Below are 15,036 nucleotides of genomic sequence, written 5' to 3'. Positions count from 1 at the left end.
GTGGGTGTGTTTGTGTGTGTGTGTCTGAGTGTGTGTACATGTCTGGGTGTGGGTGTGTGTGTGGGTGTGTGTTTGTGTGTGGGTGTGTGTTTGTGTGTGGGTGTGTTTGTGTGTGTGTGTGTTTGTGTGTGTGTGTGTCTGAGTGTGTGTACATGTCTGGGTGTGGGTGTGTGTGTGTGGGGGTGTCTGGGTGTTTGTGTGTGTGTCTGGGTGTGAGTGTGTGTTTGTGTGTGTGTCTGGGTGTGTGTTTGTGTGTGTGTGTCTGGGTGTGTGTTTGTGTATGTGTGTCTGGGTGTGTGTTTGTGTGTGTGTGTCTGGGTGTGGGTGTGTGTTTGTGTGTGGGTGTGTGTGTCTGGGTGTGTGTGTTTGTGTCTGGGTGTGTGTGTGTGTGTGTGTGGGGGGGGGTGTCTGGGTGTGTGTGTGTGTGTGGGGGGGGGGGGTTGAGGTGGGTGGGATTTGGTGGTAGCAGGGTGTGTATATTGTAGCCCGGAAGAGTTAGGGATGCAAAGGATTCTGGGTATTTGTTCTGTTGTGTTACAGTGCGGATGTTCTCCCGAAATGTGTTTGTCATTCTTGTTTGGTGTGGGTTCACAGTGTGGCGCATATTTGTAACAGTGCTAAAGTTGTTTATACGGCCACCCTCAGTGTGACCTGTATGGCTGTTGACCATACAGGTTGATCAACAGATTGTATCTCCAGTGCAATAACAGTACTGAAATGAAGGCTAAAAGGGCATTAATGGGAGCACCCATTACCTCCATTGTAAGATGACTTTTGCTAGCATTTATTTATGATTTAGAATGCATAAAAAAAGTGTTGTCTGACATTAGGATTGTGAATGGTAGAAAAATAGTGTACTTCCCCTTTAAGACTGAACATCCTCTCTTTCCTCTCCTGGTTTTAGTTCAGTGACAGTCCACTTTGTGGCACACAAGACTAGACCGAGGCATGGTCTCAGGTCAGGTGTGTTTAAAGGAGGCGTGTCTTCTCAGGTCGGGTGTGTTTAAAGGAGGCGTGTCTTCTCAGGTCAGGTGTGTTTAAAGGAGGCGTGTCTTCTCAGGTCGGGTGTGTTTAAAGGAGGCGTGTCTTCTCAGGTCAGGTGTGTTTAAAGGAGGCGTGTCTTCTCAGGTCAGGTGTGTTTAAAGGAGGCGTGTCTTCTCAGGTCAGGTGTGTTTAAAGGAGGCGTGTCTTCTCAGGTCAGGTGTGTTTAAAGGAGGCGTGTCTTCTCAGGTCGGGTGTGTTTAAAGGAGGCGTGTCTTCTCAGGTCAGGTGTGTTTAAAGGAGGCGTGTCTTCTCAGGTCGGGTGTGCTTAAAGGAGGCGTGTCTTCTCAGGTCAGGTGTGTTTAAAGGAGGCGTGTCTTCTCAGGTCAGGTGTGTTTAAAGGAGGCGTGTCTTCTCAGGTCGGGGTGTGCTTAAAGGAGGCGTGTCTTCTCAGGTCAGGTGTGTTTAAAGGAGGCGTGTCTTCTCAGGTCAGGTGTGTTTAAAGGAGGCGTGTCTTCTCAGGTCAGGTGTGTTTAAAGGAGGCGTGTCTTCTCAGGTCAGGTGTGTTTAAAGGAGGCGTGTCTTCTCAGGTCAGGTGTGTTTAAAGGAGGCGTGTCTTCTCAGGTCAGGTGTGTTTAAAGGAGGCGTGTCTTCTCAGGTCGGGTGTGTTTAAAGGAGGCGTGTCTTCCCTCCCCCTGGCCAGTTGAGTCCCACAAGACACTTTGATAAAGAAGGTGAGTTGAGTGACTAGACTACTGCAGCATGATGTCTTTGAGGTTCTCCTGCAAGATGGTGTCCTTGACGGCGTGGAAGACGAAGCGGATGTTCTCTGTGTCCACCGCTGTGGTGAAGTGGTGGAAGAGAGGCTTGCCTCGGTTTCTCCTTTTACGGCTGAATGACTGCACCAGGAATGCCTGCAGGGGTGGAGGACCACACTCACCTTAGTCATGCTGCTGACCACAACTAGCAGCTGATCATCATAACTAGCAGGTGGGAACAATAACTAATAGGTGGTATTAACTAGTAATAGATGGTAATAATAACTAATAGGTGGTAATAACTAGTAATAGATGGTAATAATAAGTAATAGGTGGTAATAACTGATAGGTGGTAATAACTAGTAATAGATGGTAATAATAACTAATAGGTGGTAATAACTAGTAGTAGATGGTAATAATAAGCAATAGGTGGTAATAATAATTAATAGGTGGTAATAACTAGTAATAGATGGTAATAATAACTAATAGGTGGTAATAACTAGTAATAGATGGTAATAATAACTAATAGGTGGTACTAACTAGTAATAGGTGGTAATAATAACTAATAGGTGGTAATAATAACTAATAGGTGGTAATAACTAGTAATAGATGGTAATAATAACTAATAGGTGGTAATAATAACTAATAGGTGGTAATAACAGATAATAGTTGGTAATAATAACTAATAGGTGGTAATAACTAGTAATAGATGGTAATAATAACTAATAGGTGGTAATAACAGATAATAGATGGTAATAATAACTAATAGGTGGTAATAACTAGTAATAGATGGTAATAATAACTAATAGATGGTAATAATAAGTAATAGGTGGTAATAATAACTAATAGGTGGTAATAACTAGTAATAGATGGTAATAATAACTAATAGGTGGTAATAACTAGTAGTAGATGGTAATAAGTAATAGGTGGTAATAACTAATAGGTGGTAATAACTAGTAATACATGGTAATAATAACTAATAGGTGGTAATAACTAGTAATAGGTGGTAATAATAACTAATAGGTGGTAACAACTAGTAATAGATGGTAATAATAACTAATAGGTGGTAATAACAGATAATAGATGGTAATAATAACTAATACGTGGTAATAACTAGTAATAGATGGTAACAACTAGTAATAGATGGTAATAATAACTAATAGGTGGTAATAACTAGTAATAGATGGTAATAATAAGTAATAGGTGGTTGGTAATAACTAATAAGTGGTAATAACTAGTAATAGATGGTAATAATAACTAATAGGTGGTAATAACAGATAATAGATGGTAATAATAACTAATACGTGGTAATAACTAGTAATAGATGGTAATAATAACTAATAGGTGGTAATAACTAGTAATAGATGGTAACAACTAGTAATAGATGGTAATAATAACTAATAGATGGTAATAATAACTAATAGGTGGTAATAACTAGTAATAGATGGTAATAATAAGTACTACGTGGTAATAATAACTAATAGGTGATAATAACTAATAGGTGGTAATAACTAGTGATAGATGGTAATAATAACTAATAGGTGGTAATAACTAGTAATAGGTGGTAATAATAACTAATAGGTGGTAATAACTAGTAATAGATGGTAATAATAAGTAATAGGTGGTAATATATGGTAATAATAACTAATAGGTGGTAATAACTAGTAATAGATGGTAATAATAAGTAATAGGTGGTAATAACTAGTAATAGATGGTAATAATAACTAATAGGTTGTAATAACTAGTAATAGATGGTAATAATAACTAATAGGTGGTAATAATAAGTAATAGGTGGTAATAATAACTAATAGGTGGTAATAACTAGTAATAGATGGTAATAATAAGTAATAGGTGGTAATAACTAATAGGTGGTAATAACTAGTAATAGATGGTAGTAATAATAACTAATAGGTGGTAATAACTAGTAATAATAATAATAATAATACCTGGGATTTATATAGCGCTTTTCTAAGTACCCAAAGTCGCTTTACATGTTAAAAACCCATCATTCATTCACACCTGGTAGTAATAGATGGTAATAATAAGTAATAGGTGGTAATAACTAGTAATAGGTGGTAATAACTAGTAATAGATGGTAATAACTAGTAATAGGTGGTGGTAATAACTAGTAATAGATGGTAATAATAACTAATAGGTGGTAATAATAACTAATAGGTGGTAATAACTAGTAATAGGTGGTAATAATAACTAATAGGTGGTAATAACTAGTAATAGATGGTAATAATAACTAATAGGTGGTAATAACTAGTAGTAGATGGTAATAAGTAATAGGTGGTAATAATAAGTAATAGATGGTAATAACTAATAGGTGGTAATAACTAGTAATAGATGGTAATAATGTTTGTATTACACAACACTGGCAGCAATTATTAGTTAACATAATGACTTATTTACTAGGGCACACACAAAAATGTGTGTGCCTCTGTGAAGGTTATATATATAACAGACTCTCTATGAAGGTTTTATATGTATATATATATATATATATATATATATATATATATATATATATATATATATATATATATATATACATACATACATACATACATACATACATACATACATACATACATACATACATACATACATACATACATACATACATACATACATACATACATACATATATATATATATAAAACAGACTCTATGAAGGTTATATATAGATGGATATATGTATATATATGTATATATATATATATATATATATATATATATATATATATATGTATGTATATATATATATATATATGTATGTATATATATATATATATATATATATATATATGTATATGTATATATATGTATATATATATATATGTATATATATATATATGTATATATATATATATGTATATATATATATATATATGTATGTATATATATATATATATATATATATATATATATATATATATATATATGTATATGTATATATATGTATATATATATATATGTATATATATATATATGTATATATATATATATGTATATATATATATATATATGTATATATATATATATATATATATATATATATATATATATATATATATATATAAACAGACTCTATGAAGGTTATATATAGATGGATATATATATATATATATATATATATATATATATATATATATATATATATATATATATATATATATATATATATATAAAACAGACTCTATATGAAGGTTATATATATAACAGACTCTATGAAGGTTATATATAGATGGATATATATATATATAGATGATATGTATATATATATAAAACAGACTCTCTATAAAGGTTATATATATATATATATATATATATATATTTATATATATATATATATATTTTTATATATATATATATATATGTATATATATATATATATTTATATATGTATATGTATATATATATATTTGTATATATATATATATGTGTATATATATGTATATGTATATATATATATGTGTGTAAATATATATGTGTATATATAATATAGTTTTGTCATGAAAATCAACTTTTACCTTGAAAATAATTTTTTGTCATGAAAATCAACTTTTAGAAAATAATTTTTTGTCTTGAGGATCAACTTTTACCTTGAAAATATTTGTTGTCTTGAAAATCAATTTTTATCTTGAAAATCATTTTTTGTCATTAAAATCAACTTTTACCTTGAAAATCATTTTTTGTCTTGAAAATCAACTTTTACCTTGAAAATGATTTTTTGTCATGAAAATCAACTTTTACCTTAAAAATCATTTTTTTCCTTTAAAATAATTTTTTGTCTTGAAAATCAACTTTTACCTTAAACATATTTTTGTCATGAAAATCAACTTTTACCTTGAAAATAATTTTTTACCTTGGAAATAATTTTTTGTCTTGAAAATCAACTTTTACCTTGAAAATAATTTGTTTGTTTTGAAAATCAACTTTTACCTTGAAAATAATTTGTTTGTTTTGAAAATCAACTTTTACCTTGATAATATTTTTTTTTCATGAAAATCAACTTTTACCTTGAAAATAATTTTTTACCTTGGAAATTATTTTTTGTCTTGAAAATCAACTTTAACCTTGAAAATATTTTTTGTCATGAAAATAATTTGTTTCCTCGAAATCAACTTTTACCTGGAAAATAATTTTTTGTCTTGAAAATCAACTTTTACCTTGAACATTTTTTTTTTCATGAAAATAAACTTTTACCTTGAAAATATTTTTTGTCATGAAAATAATTTTTTTCCTCGAAATCAACTTTTACCTGGAAAATAATTTTTTGTCTTGAAAATCAACTTTTGTCTTGAAAATCAACTTTTACCTTGAAAATAATTTGTTTGTTTTGAAAATCAACTTTTACCTTGAAAATATTTTTTTTTCATGAAAATAAACTTTTACCTGGAAAATAATTTTTTTCCTTGAAAATCATTTTTTGTCTTGAAAATCAACTTTTACCTTGAAAATAATTTTTTTCCTTAAATCATTTTTTGTCTTGAAAATCAACTTTTACCTTGAAAATAATTTTTTGTCATGAAAATCAACTTTTTGAAAATCATTTTTTGTCTTGAAAATCAACTTTTACCTTAAATATTTTTTGTCTTGAAAATCTACTTTTATCTTGAACATCATTTTTTTCCTTGAAAATCATTTTATGTCATGAAAATCAACTTTTACCTTGAAAATCATTTTGTCTTGAAAATCAACTTTTACCTTGAAAATCATTTTTTGTCATGAAAATCAACGTTTACCTTGAAAATCATTTTTTGTCATGAAAATCAACTTTTACCTTGAAAATCATTTTTTTCCTTAAAAATCATTTTTTGTCTTGAAAATCAACTTTTATCTTGAAAATCATTTTTTTGTCTTGAAAATCAACTTTTACCTTGAAAATCATTTTATGTCATGAAAATCAACTTTTACCTTGAAAATCATTTTATGTCATGAAAATCAACTTTTACCTTGAAAATCATTTTTTGTCATGAAAATCAACTTTTACCTTGAAATAATTTTTTGTCATGAAAATCAACGTTTACCTTGAAAATTATTTTTTATCATGAAAATCCACTTTTACTTTGAAAATTATTTTTTGTCTTGAAAATCAACTTTTTCCTTAAAAATCATTTTTACATTATTGTAATGTAATCAAGATAGCGTCATTAGCATGAGCTAATATGCTAACACATTTCCAAGTGTCTCTGTTAGTATTAACTTACAATATTGTTTTAGTTTCACAAATTCACCAAAAAGTCAGCGTGGAGTTATTGAGTCTGTTTAGCTGATTGGAGAGCTAGCTTCTGCAGCTAGTGGGCCCATCCCCATGACTCCTGTTTTGTTTGATCAGCCGTTTTACTGCCGTGTTACAGACACCATTTAACGTATGTAAATAAACATTTGAAGAAAATATTTCTGTGTAAATAAGTCATTTCACAACGTGTATGTCTGTGGCTTATAGTCCTCTGCGGCTAACATATGGAAAATGTAGTTTTCTTCTAAAGTTTAGTGGGTGTGGCTAATATATTTCTGACTGGTGATGTCATCCAGCACCCCCACCTTGTCCCCCCATTTCTTTATGCTGCAAAATGTTTGTAATTATTATCATTTTTATGTTATTAAATGTTTTATCACAAATGATACAAATGACTGGTTTGTGATGACTCAAACTCTGCGATTCAAGGTTTAGAACAAAATGCTCAGTGAAGTATCAGCCTTTGAAGGTAATATATATGTAAGAGTGCGCAGGTACCTGCACGTCCTCCAGCCGCCGCGGGTCCCCTCGGAACTCCGGGAAGTTCTTGCGGATGTCGGCGCTGCGAATCTTTTCCACCAGCAGGTCCGTTTTGTTGAGGAAGAGGATGATGGAGACGTTGAGGAAGAGCTTGTTGTTGACGATGGTCTCAAAGATGTTCATGCTCTCCATCAGGCGGTTGGTGCGCCGGTCCTCCATCAAGACCTGGAGTGCACACACACACACACACACACACACACACACACACACACACACACACACACACACACACACACACACACGCACACACACACACACAGAGAGAAACACAGAAAGAGGTTTAATCTGTGCAGCCATCAAATTCTGGCGATCATAAGACAGAATTGGAAAGGTTTCTCCCACAAAAGGAGCTTTGTGCGCTCAGACTTTTGGCTTCTGCGGTCTCATCTTGGCTTCTAGCGTTCCCTGCGTGTCTGGGGTCTACCTGGTCGTACTCGGACGAGGACACCATGAAGAGGATGGACGTGATGCCGTCGAAGCACTGGAACCACTTCTGCCTCTGCGACCTCTGCCCCCCCACGTCCACCATCTTGAAGGGGATCTTCTTGATGACGAAGTCGTGCTCCACGATGCCTTTGGTGGCCTTCCTGGCGAACAAGATGTCCTGCCTGCTGGGGGTGTAGCTCTGGAGGCAGGAAGGAAGGAAGGTGCCTTTTTAGTTGGTGTCAGCTCTTTATGTGCTCGGTTAGGGCCGGGCGATAAAACCACATCAATATGTCGCCATTGACACGCGATCATAGGTGCACACAAAATAAAACAATTCTTTTTCATCCCGATTCTATATTCAAATTTTTCAAAAAAGTATTTAAATTTAAAAATATAAAAATACATTATTTTTCCTCTAAGGATCAATTCAAACGTTTTTTTTATATAAAATGTTTTAAAATGTTTATAATAAAAAATAAATAAAAAAATAACATTTATTTTTATTAATTCTATTTCCAATACAAACATTTTTATGAATTCTATTTCCATATAAGAATTTATATACTTTAAAAAAATTATCTAAATTAAAAAATATATAAATACATTTATTTATTTATTTTCTAAGGATCAATTTAAACGTTTTTTTAATATAAAATGTTTATCATAAAATTTAAAAAAATCACATTTATTTTTATTAATTCTATTTCCAATACAATAATTTTTATGAATTCTATTTCCATATAAGAATTTATATACATTCAAAAATGTATTTAATTGTTTCTTAAATATATAAAATAACTTTCTGAAAATCAATTTAAATGTTTTTTTTAATATAAAATGTTTATTATAAAAATTATTATTTATTTATTTTTATTAATTCTATTTCCATATAACAATTTATATACTTTTAAAAAATTATTTAAATTTAAAAACATATAAATACATTATTTTATTTTTTCTAAGGATCAATTTAAACATTTTTTTTTTAATATAAAATGTTTTAAAATGTTTATCATAAAAATAAAAATAAATCACATTTATTTTTATTAATTCTATTTCCAATACAATAATTTTTATGAATTGTATTTCCATATAAGAATTTATATACATTCAAAAATGTATTTAATTTTTTTTAAATATATAAAATAACATGTTTTTTTCTGAGGATCAATTTAAATACGTTTTCTAATACAAAATGTTTAAATAAAATGATTATAAAAATTCCTATTTATTTATTTTTATTAATTCTATTTCCATATAAGAATTTATATACATTCAAAAATGTATAAACGATTTTTTAAAAATATATAAAATAACGTGGGTTTTTTTCTGAGGATAAATTTAAATACGTTTTTTTAATATAAAATGTTTTTAAAAATGTTATTATAAAAATTCATATTTATTTATTTTTATTAATTCTATTTCCATATAAGAATGAGCTTGTCGAACCTGTGACCTGTTTTGAAAAAGGATCACATCTTATATGTAATAGAAATGTGTAGGGGGGGTGTATGGTGTGTGGTCATTAAATATGTATTCTGATATATGTACTTCACAGAAAATGAGCCAAAGTCAGTGAGTCTCAGTTTGAAAAATGAATTAATTGTATCATTTTTCTTTTAATAAAAAATTAAAACGGGTCCCACAGACCCGAACACCACACAAGGGTGCTTGTAAGGTCCTTATTGTAGGTCGCAAAATAGATCAATAATTATCAATGTCGACTGATATCAAACAGTTAAATCGTGATACAGTTTTCAGCCATACCGCCCAGGCCTACATTGTAAACGATGTACTCTATATGTGATTGCGGGACTCACCAGTTGACCAATGCGCTCCAAGTTATCCAGGAAGTATTTGACCGACTCACTCTGCAGACAGACAAGGAGAGACAAGAGCTGAGTCATCATGTTACACAGACATGTATAATAAACCACTAGGGCATTTCGTGCAATCTTCAAAACAAAACAACCTCCGGTGAACTGTTGTACAACAATCCAAACCACCTTATAAGAACAAAGTCAATCACTGCATCCTTTATCCCCCCCCCCCCCCCCCCCATTCTAACCCTGGGAGGAGTTGAGGGTAGATAGTGACAGGAAACGAGGACTAACGACCTTCTACAAGGCGGTTTGTGCGACCAACGCTGTGTGCACACTGGTGTACATTGTCAGTTACTAAGTGACCCCTTACCCAGTTTTCGTCTTTTTTTTTATCCAGTTATTGTGTTTCGTGTTCTTTCCCAGCAACATGGACAATTACAGCAAAGTCGGCAGATAATACATAGAATATTGGCACATCCTTCTGGATCTTTTCTCAACAACACCCAACTTTGTGTCAGCTGAAAACAATTAAATTCAATGATTATTTGTCATTTTGGCTGGAGATGTCCGATAATATCGGTCTGCCGATATTATCGGCCGATAAATGCGTTAAAATGTAAAATTATCGGTATCTGTTTTTTTTATTTTATTTTATTTTTTTATTAAATCCACATAAAAAACACAAGATACACTTACAATTAGTGCACCAACCCAAAAAAAACTCCCTCCCCCATTTACACTCATTCACACAAAAGGGTTGTTTCTTTCTGTTATTAATATTCTGCTTCCTACATTATATATCAATATATATCAATACAGTCTGCAAGGGATACAGTCCGTAAGCACACATGATTGTGCGTGCTGCGGCTCCACTAATAGTACTAACCTTTAACAGTTAATTTTACAAATTTTCATTCATTACTATTTTCTATGTAACTGTTTTTATATTGTTTTACTTTCTTTTTTATTCAAGAAAATGTTTTTAATTTATTTATCTTATTTTATTTGATTCATTTTTTTAAAAAGTACCTTATCTTCACCATACCTGGTTGTCCAAATTAGGCATAATAATGTGTTAATTCCACGACTGTATATATCGGTTGATATCGGTATCGGTAATTAAAGAGTTGGACAATATCGGAATATCGGATATCGGCAAAAAGCCATTATCGGACATCCCTAATTTTGACGTATATCAGCCTTTTTGTTTTTTTACAACTACAACATAACCTCAAATACACATATACTACCAGTATTTACTATAGGGCTGCAACTAACAACTAATTTGATAATCGATTAATCTGTCGATTATTACTTCGATGAAACGATTAATAATCGGATAAAAGAGACAAACTACATTTCTATTCTTTCCAGTATTTTATTGACAAAAAAAACCCAGCATACTGGCACCATACTTATTTTGATTATTGTTTCTCAGCTGTTTGTAAATGTTGCAGTTTATAAATAAAGGTTTATTAAAAAAAATAAAATAAAAAACAACAAAAAAACAAATTAGCCTCTGCGCATGCGCATAGCAAAGATCCAATGAAACGATGACTAAATTAATCGCCAACTATTTTTATAATCGATTTTAATTAGGAATGTCCGATAATATCGGCCTGCCGATATCATCGGCCGATAAATGCTTTAAAATGTAATATCGGAAATTATCTCTATTTTTTTATTATCGGTATCGGGTTTTTTTTGTGTTTTTTTTAATTAAATCCACATAAAAAACACAAAATACACTTACAATTAGTGCACCAACCCAAAAAACCTCCCTCCCCCATTTACACTCATTCACACAAAAGGGTTGTTTCTTTCTGTTATTAATATTCTGCTTCCTACATTATATATCAATATATATCAATACAGTCTGCAAGGGATACAGTCCGTAAGCACACATGATTGTGCGTGCTGCTGCTCCACTAATAGTACTAACCTTTAACAGTTAATTTTACAAATTTTCATTAATTACTAGTTTCTATGTAACTGTTTTTATATTGTTTTACTTTCTTTTCATTCAAGAAAATGTTTTTAATTTATTTATCTTATTTTATTTTATACTTAAAAAAAAAAAAAAGGACCTTATCTTCACCATACCTGGTTGTCCAAATTAGGCATAATAATGTGTTAATTCCACGACTGTATATATCGGTATCGGTTTATATCGTTATCGGTAATTAAGAGTTGGACAATATCGGCAAAAAAGCCATTATCGGACATCCCTAATTTTAACCGATTTAATCGATTAGTTGTTGCAGCCCTAGTTTACTATATAGAAATACATATGAGTCCTGGATGAGAAAAGTTTCTTATTTACTGGAGCACAATTATTTTTATGAATTCATTGAAGAATAAAAAATTTTTATCTCATTGGGAATAATTCTCCCCAAATATGTTTTGATATCCGACGGTGCATTTATTTGTGAAAAATCTTATTCGGCCTGCTTAGCTGCGGCGCTCATGTGGCCACGCCCCCCCCCCCCCCCCCCCCCCATTTCTTTCTTCTACAGCACGTCTCCACATTTTACCTGTCAAAAATTAAAATTTATGCCGGGAAATCCAGTTGTCGTCCTTCTTTCCCTCCCAATCCCGTTTTGCTTGGTTTTATTACAGAGATGGAGAAGCTGGACAAACCTCCGTTTGCAACACCTGGAGCGTGTCCTCATTAAAGGCCTACTGAAAGCCACTACTAGCGATCACGCAGTCTGATAGTTTATATATCAATGAGGAAATCTTAACATTGCAACACATGCCAATACGGCCGGGTTAACTTATAAAGTGACATTTTACATTTCCTGCCACACTTCCGGTTGAAAAAGCCTTCGGAGGATGACGTATGCGCGTGACGTAGCCAGTAGAACACAGGTATGGCTTCTCCATTGAAGCCAATACGAAATAGCTGTTTTCATCATTATTCCACAGTATTCTGGACATCTGTGTTGGTGAATCTGTTGCAATTTGTTCATTGCATTATGGAGAAAGAAGCTGAGCAAGCAAAGAAGAAAGTCGGTGCGAAGCGGAGTATTTTGCGAGGGAAGTCAGCAGCAACACAACACAGTCGGTGTTTCATTGTTTACATTCCCGAAAGATGCAGTCAAGATCGAAGAACTCGGACAACAGAGACTCTTACCAGGAGGACTTTGACTTCGTTAACAGACGCAGACGCGATACCGTGAGTACGCTTCCAAACATTTGATCGCTTGCTATAACTAGCTCGAGCTAGTAGCTAGGAGCTAGGAGCTAGCATAACAAACACCTAGGTGTTTGTTATGCGGGATTAATTTGTGGCATATTAAATATAAGCCTGGTTGTGTTGTGGCTAATAGAGTATATATATGTCTTGTGTTTATTTACTGTTGTAGTCATTCCCAGCTGAATATCAGGTCACACCCGCGCGCTTCCAAACATTTGATTGCTTGCCCGTACGTGCGTGTCATGTACGTAACTTTGGTTAAATATATAAGCTTTATGAACCTTGGGTTAGGTGAACGGTCCTTTGGGCTGAGTGAGTGTGTGTGTTGTGCAGGTGATTGAATTGTATTGGCGGGTTATATATACGGGATCCCGTCCATATTACCCGCTCGAGCTATAACTAGCTCGAGCTAGTAGCTAGGAGCTAGTAGCTAGCATAACAAGCACCTAAGTGTTTTATGTGGGATTAATTTGTGGCATATTAAATATAAGCCTGGTTGTGTTGTGGCTAATAGAGTATATATATGTCTTGTGTTTATTTACTGTTGTAGTCATTCCCAGCTGAATATCAGGTCCCACCCGCGCGCTTCCAAACATTTGATTGCTTGCCAGTACGTGCGTGTCATGTACGTAACTTTGGTTAAATATATAAGCTTTATGAACCTTGGGTTAGGTCAGGGGTCGGCAACCTTTACCACTCAAAGAGCCATTTTGGCAAGTTTCACAAATTAAAGAAAGTAATGGGAGCCACAAAAAATTTTTTTTAATTTAAAATGAAAAACACCGCATACAAAGCTTAAACGCTTTGTGCTATGTTAACCAGGGGTCTCCGACACACGCACCGGCACGCACTTTAATGTGGAAATTTGATGTTAGTGCAGCCCGCGAGTTTTGACTGAATGGCGCTTGATAGCGTCATACTTGCCAACCCTCTCATTTTTCCCGGGAGACTCCCGAATATCAGAGCGTGATGACACTGCATTTGGCGCCCTCTACAGTCTGCCCCAACAGTGTACCTGCTCGACCACACGTAGAATGCAATTTCAGCTTGCTCACGTAAGTGACAGCAAGGCGTACTAACTCAGCAGCCACACATCTTACACTGACGGTACCAATACCCAGAATCCCATGCAGCCCTAACTCTTCCGCTCAACCAACGCACGGAGAGGGGGCGGGGGGGGGGGGGGGGTTGATGTGTGGGGGGATTTGGTGGTAGCGGGGGTGTATAATGTAGACCGGAAGAGTTAGGGCTGCATGGGATTCTGGGTAATGGTTGTGTTGTGTTTATGTTGTGTTACGGTGGGATGTTCTCCAGAAATGTGTTTTTCATTCTTTTTTGGTGTGGGTTCACAGTGTGGCGCATATTTGTAACTTAACAATGTTAAAGCATGCGGCTCCGGAGCCGCGGGTTGCCGACCCCTGGGTTAGGTGAACGGTTCTTTGGGCTGAGTGAGTGTGTGTGTTGTGCAGGTGTTTGAATTGTATTGGCGGGTTGTATATACGGGATCCCGTCCATATTACCCGCTCGAGCTATAACTAGCTCGAGCTAGTAGCTAGGAGCTAGTAGCTAGCATAACAAACACCTAGGTGTTTTTATGTGGGATTAATTTGTGGCATATTAAATATAAGCCTGGTTGTGTTGTGGCTAGTAGAGTATATATATGTCTTGTGTTTATTTACTGTTGTAGTCATTCCCAGCTGAATATCAGGTCCCACCCGCCTCTCACAGCATCTTCCCTATCTGAATCGCTTCCACTGCCCTCTAGTCCTTCACTCTCACTTTCCTCATCCACAAATCTTTCATCCTCGCTCAAATTAATGGGGAAATTGTCGCTTTCTCGGTCCGAATCTCTCTCACTTCATGCGGCCATCATTGTAAACAATAGGGAACTTTGCGTATATGTTCAACTGACTACGTCACGCTACTTCCGGTAGGGGCAAGCCTTTTTTTTATCAGATACCAAAAGTTGCAATCTTTATCGTCGTTGTTCTATACTAAATCCTTTCAGCAAAAATATGGCAATATCACGAAATGATCAAGTATGACACATAGAATAGATCT

The 15,036-nt window shown here is 33.6% G+C and overlaps 1 protein-coding gene across 2 annotated transcripts in view; it reads right to left on the bottom strand.

Moving 5' to 3' along the window:
• Positions 1-1,564: 1,564 nt before the first annotated feature.
• Positions 1,565-15,036, bottom strand: part of LOC133639826 (guanine nucleotide-binding protein subunit alpha-12-like) — a 61,763-nt gene continuing 48,291 nt past the window's right edge. The window contains exons 3-6 of one of the 2 annotated variants that reach the window (XM_062033462.1): positions 9,774-9,824; positions 7,952-8,152; positions 7,486-7,692; positions 1,565-1,852 (exon numbers count right to left, since the gene is read on the bottom strand). In XM_062033462.1, coding sequence (XP_061889446.1) covers positions 1,607-1,852; positions 7,486-7,692; positions 7,952-8,152; positions 9,774-9,824 — 705 coding nt within the window. In that variant the 3' untranslated portion in view covers positions 1,565-1,606. Of the gene's footprint in view, positions 1,896-7,485; positions 7,693-7,951; positions 8,153-9,773; positions 9,825-15,036 lie in introns of both variants that reach the window. The other variant, XM_062033463.1, reaches the window with a different exon arrangement.

This window comes from Entelurus aequoreus, linkage group LG22 (assembly GCF_033978785.1).
Source record: "Entelurus aequoreus isolate RoL-2023_Sb linkage group LG22, RoL_Eaeq_v1.1, whole genome shotgun sequence".
NCBI classification, from domain to species: domain Eukaryota; kingdom Metazoa; phylum Chordata; class Actinopteri; order Syngnathiformes; family Syngnathidae; genus Entelurus; species Entelurus aequoreus.
Note: the sequence above shows the minus strand (reverse complement) of the source record. Positions and strands in the feature narration are given on the sequence as shown.